Genomic DNA, 9,189 nt, shown 5'->3' with positions numbered 1-9,189 from the left:
GTGGTAGTATTCAGACAAGAGAATCACACTTGTATTATGATGACACGCGATTCATATGGTGCAAAATGTAATTTGACCATTTTGTCATTAATCATAGCTTTCAGTATAATTAATTGCGTCCTATTCATTTTATGTGAGTGCTGTAGCTATAGTGACTTGAATTGGTCGTCATGATTAAAAGACCGTCCACTATTCTCTCACTTGTTAGGAAAGGCTCTCGAATTTCAAGTGTCTCCGTTTACACGTTCACTGTGGGGTTGTGACATTTTTATTGCGGCCTCTAGAGGTGGATGCACAAAGAAAAAGTAGAGGGTGGGATGTTCTCAGAAGGTAACATGCCCCCCCTTCCCTACTCTCTCTCTCTCTCTCTCTCTCTCTCTCTCTCTCTCTCTCTCTCTCTCTCTCTCTCTCTCTCTCTCTCTCTCAGGGGGAGAAAAGTGAGCACAAGGGCAAAAGTTGACTCTTCTACTACAGTTTAATCATTGGGACACTCCTCCCAAAACTTTTGGGTGTAGCTATATATATGTTTCTCTCTTTCTCGCTCTTTTTTTTTCCCATCTTCATCAAAGAGGCGTGAGGTGAGCGACACTGTCGGAAGTCCATCAATGGTCAAAGAGTCTTTGGATGAACCGTGGATGAGTACAAAGTTGCGCAGGAAAAGGAGAAGGGCTACTGCTTCAGCTGCAAACTGATACCTTCATTTGTATTGTTGTCTGAGTTTCCAGCAGCGACCAGCCTGGACGCCGTCCTGTTACTACACCCATGTGCCCAAGATTCCACTCTGGATAGCTGCTCGAGGTCTTCAACACAGGGCAATGTAGTTGAACTTGTAAGCCTAAAGTGAGCAACATGTCCCCGTGGATCCGCCTGTTACTTGGACTTACATGGATCTGCTTGACTTTACTGTCCTGTGTTCATTGTGGCTTCAGTGACAACAACCATGTGCACTCCAGTTTTATCTACAGGAAGTTGCGCAATCACGAACGACGGGAGATCCAGAGGGAGATCCTCTCCATCCTTGGCTTACCTCACCGCCCAAGGCCTTTCTCTCCTGGGAAACAGGCGTCCTCCGCTCCGCTTTTCATGCTCGACCTTTACAACGCCATGGCTGTGGAAGAAGAGGGGGTGCCACCAGGTGTGGGGAAGAGCCATATTACTAAGGCTCAAGGGCACCCTAGGAAAGGCTACTACAGTCCTCATCATGTGGGATACTCTCGTATGGCTCAGTCCTTCCGAGCCGCTCCTCTGTTGGGTCAAAGTCCGGCTCTTACCCCGGCAAATGATAACAACTTCCTCAACGATGCAGACATGGTGATGAGCTTTGTCAACATAGGTAAGCCTGAGAGTTCAAATTACAAAACCTGAATACCACTGGTTATACTATATTAGAAATAGCCTTTCTGGCATGTACAAGATAGGCCGTATGGCAAAAAATCTTTTGTATGGGCCAGGTCAAGGTTTACAGTGTGATTAATTGATTTTCTTCACAATATGTTTGAGATATAATGTGGCTAATCAATGGAAATTAATTTAAACTTTCCCCCCCACATTGATCTGTGCCCTTTCAGGCAGTTCCCAGGTGAATAGAACATTTAAGATAGGTTATATAGGCCACATTAAGCCTGATAGAGTTTAAAGGCCTTTTCAGTGATGCATGCATTTGTGTTTTTTTGTTGTAAAACACTGCTGATCTTTGTAATTGCTGTGTTTATTCAGTAGTTTTGACCTCTGAGCTCAAAAGTTGAACACAACTTATGAGCTGACTGTCTGACCTTGACGAAATTGCTCTTAATTATTTTTTGACATTTTAAGGAAAATGGAGCTGATAGCTATGTTCACCTCACAATTTTGAAAAAAAAAACCTCATATTCTGGCTAAATTATAACATTCAACTAAAATTGGATGCTCCCGTGAGAACATCTCAGCAGGTTTCTGGTGCTGACATGCTCAATATGTTAGATTGTTGTGGAGTCGTGAATTTGTGTCCAATTGCTCGGCAGTAACTCACCTTGGCCTGAGCCCATCTGCTTCCACTTAACGCTCCAACCGGGGCATGTACATTGTCAGCCTTAAAAGCTCTACTCTCGTTCTGGTGACTGTCAGTGAAGTGTTCAATGGGCCTCTGTCTTTATTACAGTACCCTCAAATATAGCTACTGACCTCAGCTCAGCTGCACTACACTTTGTGACAAAACTAAGCGTCAATTTGATCTTTTACAACAACAACAAAAAATCAACCGACACTTGATAAATATCCGAAGAATGAGATCAATCAAGAAGACGCAATCACCAAATTCTTCACCACTTGAAAGTGGAATGTTTAACGCTTAGTGGCACTTCTGCTTAAAATTACTGCCTGTGGCTCCTTTAATGGAACACACTCAGCGGGAAAGAGTCAGACCTGACCTCTGACCTGTCTGTGGTAAGTAGCCGCAGGCGTGCCCAACGATATAATATCAGAAAAGTGCACTGCATGATATCACTGCAGATGGCACTGTCCAAACCTTTCACCTTTTTTTCCCCCGGTGTTATATGAAAGAAGACAAGCCCTCTATTCAGTTGAAGGACATCTTTTGAGTGGCCGATTTGAAAACTACACTCATCGGTGATCATGATGAGGGCAAATGTTAAAGTACAAAGTACACCATAGGTACTACACTAGTATTGTGTCTTATACAGGAGGCAAAATTGCCATGCAAAAGAAACGCTAATCACTAAAAAAGGTTTTTCAATCTCACAGAATGTGAATTTCTACCGTCTAACTTTTTTTATGTGTCCCAAAAAGTGCTGCCGTTTTGGGTAAAAAAATGAATTTGAAAAAGCTAAGCCTCGTTATTATGCATACGTGAACAATGGGGTAATTCAAGTGAGGTGGAGCCAATGGACATACAGTGTCTATAAGCGGAAGCTACTATTTGCAGAAATACCATATTATGGTTTTATAGAAGGAGGCCAAATGAAGGTCAGGACAGAGCTTCACATGACATTGAAGAATCCCATTTGCTCTCTTCTCTGTCAAGAGGAGCACAGTAAAGTGTCTTTAATTGAAATCAGCCTGTTTTTCTTAACTGACAGCCCATTCATCATGGCTACAGAATGCAGTTAGGCACACAGTGGAGGGCCTGTCTGGGAACCACTACCTGTATTCACTTGACTGATTTAATGAAGTGGAAAGTGCTTTTGTTGGGAGTCACAATGTTTAGATTGGAGCAGGAATGTAAAAGAAGATATGGAAAATGATACACATTGTGCCCGGTGTTTTCATATGATATGTATGTTCGGTAGGTGTCATGTCATATTTTGTGGTCGTGAAATTAACGGTGTATTATTTTCCTTCCCAGTGGAGAAAGATAAAGATTTCTCTCACCAACGAAGACACTACAAGGAGTTTCGTTTCGATTTGACTGAAATTCCGGATGGAGAAGCGGTCACCGCAGCAGAGTTTCGAATCTATAAGGATCACAGCCATGGCCGCTTTGACAACTTCACGCTGAGGGTTTCTATTCATCAAGTTACAAAAGAGTTCCCAAATAGGTAAGTCCAGAAACCAACCACATGTTCAAAAATGAGACCCAAAAACTGAAAAATTGGAGTTAAAGTTGCAAAATCTGAAATCCTACCATTATTTTCAAGTGAGGCATCCAAAAAAATCTTGGGATTAATTAAAAATGTATTTTTAAAAGACCTTTAATAGTTTAAATTAATGAATCAATAGAATTTTAGAGTTATTTGTATGCTATTAGAATAAATACATGTAAGCATGTAAGGAATAAAATAATAATGTCATAGTATTTTCAAAAAATTGGCCCTAAAACAGATGAATTCTCTTATTTTTATGTTTTTATGATCATTAGATATCATTCTTTTACTTTGCCTTCTCATTTCAACACCGTAAAAGCCCATCTACTCTTTAAAGAAGCAACAGTAAAAGCTATTGTCTCTCAACATGGGATTCCTATCTCTGTTCTCCCTCATTCACACCACATCGGCCTCACAAATATAGTTCTCGGATAAAGAGGAGCCCATTAGCAAGTTGGCCACTTATGAAGTTGGAGGGTCCATCACTTATCACTCGTCTTGTGTTTCTTTCCCAACTGGTCGAGTTCCAGACCAAACCACAAGGGCCCACATTATAGGGTTCTATACTACTCTCCACGGTCCCAGTTATAAGCACTATACCTGTCTGTCTCCACTAAAAACGGAAGTTTAAACGGTGGCATAGCTGAATGCACATGGGTCCGCTCAAAAAGTGGGCTTTAAAATAAAACGTGTGGGTGATCGGGGGAGAGATATGACCCTCGGGGGCTTTGAATAGGCCAGAGTCAATAAACTCCACCATCTTAAAGGGGAAAGGTTTATGTTGCCGTATTTGTTTTCACAGGGTGGAGGCTATTGCAGGTAGTGTTACTGAAACCAAAATCATATAAAGCACCAAGTAAAGACAAAGACTAAAAAAATAATAAAGTGGCAGTGTTTGGTAATTGTACGATGACTTCTTTTTTTTTTCAGAAATGTCAGATAGACATACGATTTTAATCCACAATTAAATGAGCCAAGGTCGGATAAGAAAAAAAAATGGAATAGCCCTTAAAAAAAAGATAGTACTTGTCGTGGAAAAGAAATTGGAATTGATCTGCAGTTTGAACGTAGATTTAATCTTTTTTGAGACTGACGGGCTTGTTGGACTTAGTTTTTTTTTGTTTCGTTTTTTAATGTCAAGACTGACTGATCGGCTGTTTTTTAACTTCACTAGAAAGGAAAAATACTCTAAAACAACAAATACCTTTAAATTATGGTGTTAGCAATCCTCCTTCACCCCTGTAATGTACAACCACTTTAGACAGGTAAACATAACTATATAAAAATTGACTTTTCACTCTTTTTTTCTGGTCATGGTCATAGCTTGTCTTTTTCTTGACTCTAAAAACCCAAAGTCTTGTTTTGAAGACTTTTGAAGACAGATTGTGTTGCCTTTCATTTAACCTGAGCATACAATCTGAATTAGCAGATGGTTGAGGTTCACTACTGTACATTGATGTAGAATTACTCATGAACCTGGCTTTTATTACACTTGTAATAAACACATGATTAATTCTTGAACCTTCAGGGCCATGTGGGAAATCCTGCTTCTTTCGGGAACATCAGTGTGCAACCACAAAAAAACAGAGCAGGAACTAGCCTTGAAATTCTATCCGGACACTTGAAAAGATCTGATCCAAATTAACAGTGTTTTTTTTTTTTTTTTTGGTTTACCTTTACCATGATGGATGGCTTATGTCAGACACCTGTTGAAAAACTGATGTGATAGAAAATATAACCAGATAATCTTAGATTTTTCTTTATCCTCAGAAATATGAAACATCTTTAACTGTAAAAATCACTCGATCTTTGGAATACCAAATGAGAAACCCTTCTATGAGTCATGTGTCTTTTTGTGTGTATGAATGAGTGCTCTTTAGGAGTTTGCAATGCTGAGGTACGCAGAAAGTTTTTATTTGCTTTGGAGCTGAGGAAGCCCAAGAGTTTAGTCATTTGTTGTAACATAGCAAACAAGTCCTCTCATTCATTTCAGCGACCCGAGTAGAACTGCTGCTTAAAAACATGATGAGTAAACCTGATTAAAATCATGTACTACCAGCCAAAACCTAGTTTTTGGTCATCAGTTGATGTATTTTCACATGCAGAGACGCAGAGACCTTCTTGCTTGATTCCAAAAGAGTTCAAGCATCTGATGGTGGATGGTTGGTGTTTGATATAACGGCTACTAGTAACCATTGGGTGATGAATCCGCAGCAGAATCTAGGCCTACAACTAAGTGTGGAGACTTTAGATGGTAGGTCATGATCCCTTCTTCTTACAAAAATATCAACTGTTTGTGTTTTACTTTCTTCCCTGGGGTTCACCTTTTAAAAGACAAAATGCTATCTATTCTTTGACCATCCTTGCCTTTTTATTTTTGTTTTAAAGGCCGCAGTATCAACATGAAATCTGCTGGTATTGTGGGGCGCAATGGACCTCAGTCCCAACAGCCCTTCCTTGTTGCTTTTTTCAAAGCCAGTGGGGTTTTACTTCGCTCTGTCCGAGCCGTTGGTGGGAAGAAGAAGAATCACAACCGTAATAAATCCACTCATCAACAGGAAACATCGAGAGCAACAAAAACTGGAGGTATTATGCTTCAAAAACTGGCATTCTGTAGTATTATTTGTGATTTTTAAGGATAGTAAAATCACATTTTGCAGTGAACAATAGCCACATTTAAAGTCTTGAATATAATAGCCAGCAAAAGTGTATTTTCAGATTCCTGTATCTTCTTTTTTTTTCTATAATAAGAAAGAAGATTATACTGATGTTACACTGGTAATTTCTTGACAATATGGTTGCAATAATCCTTAAATGTGGAAGTTTTACAGTTTCGGGTTATGAAGATTTACAATCTGGACAGTTTTATTCACCCAATCATTTTATTAAAGCAACAAAATCTCCCAACTTGCTCTTAAAAATAGAGCCCCAAGCTCATTTTTCGTGACCTATTACCGAGTCTCATGTAGTTTTTACGTCAGACAGCAATCCTCCAGACTTTCCACATGAACCACATCACTTTACTCCTCTTTCATCCTGCATCTTTTTCTTATGACAAGTTGGTTTACATTTCAGAATATAACACAAGTGAACAAAAGCAGGCCTGCAAGAAGCATGAGCTTTATGTCAGCTTTCGGGATTTAGGTTGGCAGGTAAAAACCAAACTATTCCCTATGATATCCTTCAGCAAAATGCTGCTACTGTTCCAAATGAGCTAATAAATGACATTTTCCCTTTCTAATGCAGGACTGGATAATAGCACCAGAAGGCTACGCTGCTTTTTACTGTGACGGCGAATGCTCGTTCCCACTCAATGCACACATGAACGCGACCAATCACGCCATTGTCCAAACGCTGGTACGTAGGTTCCCAATCGTAGTCTATGACACGTGTTTGTAGCAAACAGGTTTAGTGTGTATTTCAGTAACTCATTTGCCAAGTCACAGTATTCACACCTCTTCTAAAGCTCACTTTATTTGCTGTCTTTTATAGGTCCATTTAATGTTTCCTGACAACGTGCCAAAGCCTTGCTGTGCCCCGACTAAACTCAATGCTATTTCAGTACTTTACTTTGACGACAGCTCAAACGTCATTCTCAAGAAATATAGAAATATGGTGGTAAGATCTTGTGGCTGCCATTAGTACTTGTTTAATTTATGCTATCTGGAATAGGAATATGTTGGAAAACACGTCGGTTAAGGGTGCGATGTGATGTACAGTGTTATGTATATAGAGTTTTATTATCTAATTTATTCTCGGTTCAAAAATAGCACTGAATATTGTGATATTTAAATGAATGAGTAAGAAAAAATATCTTGATTTTTTTTTTTTAGCTAGCTCATATGATTCTATAATGTCCATAGGCATATAATTCTTAGCAAAAAAAAAAACTTTTAAATATATGTTCTTTTCACTGGAGTCATCATAAAAAAAACTGGTTTTCTTCTTCCAGGGGGAACTTTAATAACGTTAATTTCGCAGCCAAAGTAGTTTATTCTGTATTCATTTTCTATTCATTTGTTAGGCTTTGTGATCTGTAAATGCTCCAAAAGTCAGATTTTCATCACTAATTCATGTGGTTATTACTGCATATACTGGTAAGTAATATGACTTTTTAAATACAAAATGGACGGAGAATTTTCTACGTAGAATTGTAGTTAACATATTTCATCTCCCAATTTATCCGTTCATATTTTCTATTCCGATGCCTTTTGTTTACGGTAATCCTTCCAAAAAAAATGTTATTATTTTGTGGCTTTTGCTGCAAATCTCTAATATTCAGACCAACTATACTTTAATGTCGGGTTTTCAGTATTTTTTAATAAATCTACCACTTCTAAAAACCAGTATATTTACTTATTATCGATGCTTACCATAATTTCTTGTCTTAACTTCACTCTAAAAATTGCTGAATATAATAAATAACAAATATAATTGGAATATAATCATTGCTATAACTAATTGCGATGACTTAGAAAAGGTGACTCACAGAGGATTGATTATCCATTTTTTAAATAACCTTTCATGTAATTTATCAGTTTTACAAGACAATTTAGCCAGAATGCTTTCTTTCAAGCTATTCCAACACATCCATCACTAAAAATTGCAATTATATTTTATAAACAAAGCTGAGTTTGGAAACTTTGCTGTGTTATTACATAGCTGTCAGGATTAACACATTTTCAGAAGAAGAACCTTACCAAAGATAGGCTTTTCCGCATTTTTAAACAAGTCAGGGGCATTGAGTTGATGTTAAGAATTAATATGTATTTACACAACTGTGTTGACCTTCAATGGTATGATGTGTACAGTTGCACTCTCTCCTCCTCTATTGATATAATAAATAAAGTAAATATAGAGTACATATATATATTTTTTTTTTTCAGATATTTCAGGGTTTCGCACAAAATTAAAAACAGTGGCCTGCTCACATGTTATGTACTAGCCTATGTTGACATTCAGTGAATAGAAGAGGCCACCTGCTAACTTAACTCCTGGCTAGGGGGCTGATTTTTGCATTCCTCCTGCCGTGTGCCTTGGCCTGATTATTTGCAGAACTTTAAAACCATATCACCTCTCCTAGAAGGCACTCCCGATAATTCAACAACATTTTGTGCATATTCTTGCAGAGCTACATTAAAAATGTCTTTTTCAAGTTTTTCTTCTGAGTAAAATGCCCTGTTTTACAAAATGCACAACCGGCAAACTCTAAATACATAAAATCGCATGACCTCTACTCCACTGAGAGACCCAGAGGTCAAATTGGGAGTGAGTTAGAGTTTCATTAGAGCTTTCAATCATATTAATGGCCTTTTTGCTGTTAAAAAAAAGCTCCAGCTCAGTTGCAATGTGTTTTTTTTTTAATTGCATATACATCCTGATCTCAAGTTTTTATAGATGTAATAATTGCTCTGATTTTTATGCACAATGGGAGCTATAGATTGAAAAAAATCTCTGTTTTATTTCTATTTTTGTGTTTGTCCGCCTTGTTTCGAACCCAAACGCAATATATCATATGAAAAGTTAAGAAAAAAAAACCTCCATAAGGACGAAATAGAGCATATCCTTTATTTTTCAAGTCGTCGCACAGTTAATAACATTATTGGTAAAT

The 9,189-nt window shown here is 38.1% G+C and overlaps 1 protein-coding gene across 1 annotated transcript; it reads left to right on the top strand.

The window, feature by feature from the left end:
* Positions 1–535: 535 nt before the first annotated feature.
* Positions 536–7,904, top strand: bmp5 (bone morphogenetic protein 5). The gene is made up of 7 exons (XM_077729786.1): positions 536–1,333; positions 3,341–3,533; positions 5,684–5,832; positions 5,967–6,164; positions 6,654–6,730; positions 6,825–6,935; positions 7,071–7,904. The coding sequence occupies exons 1-7, from the start codon at positions 850–852 to the stop codon at positions 7,218–7,220; spliced, it is 1,362 nt and encodes a 453-aa protein (XP_077585912.1). The 5' UTR covers positions 536–849; the 3' UTR covers positions 7,221–7,904.
* The last annotated feature ends 1,285 nt before the right edge of the window (positions 7,905–9,189 follow it).

This window comes from Stigmatopora nigra, chromosome 12, assembly GCF_051989575.1.
Source record: "Stigmatopora nigra isolate UIUO_SnigA chromosome 12, RoL_Snig_1.1, whole genome shotgun sequence".
Lineage (NCBI taxonomy): Eukaryota > Metazoa > Chordata > Actinopteri > Syngnathiformes > Syngnathidae > Stigmatopora > Stigmatopora nigra.
Note: the sequence above shows the minus strand (reverse complement) of the source record. Positions and strands in the feature narration are given on the sequence as shown.

What these genes read in the sequence shown, in the direction of transcription:
- bmp5 (XM_077729786.1), top strand. Translation starts at nt 850, where the DNA reads ATGTCCCCGTGGATCCGCCTGTTACTTGGACTTACATGGATCTGCTTG. An exon ending in AAGTGTGGAGACTTTAGATG is followed by an intron (nt 5,833 to 5,966) that starts GTAGGTCATGAT and finishes TTTGTTTTAAAG; the next exon opens with GCCGCAGTATCAACATGAAA. An exon ending in TTCGGGATTTAGGTTGGCAG is followed by an intron (nt 6,731 to 6,824) that starts GTAAAAACCAAA and finishes TTTCTAATGCAG; the next exon opens with GACTGGATAATAGCACCAGA.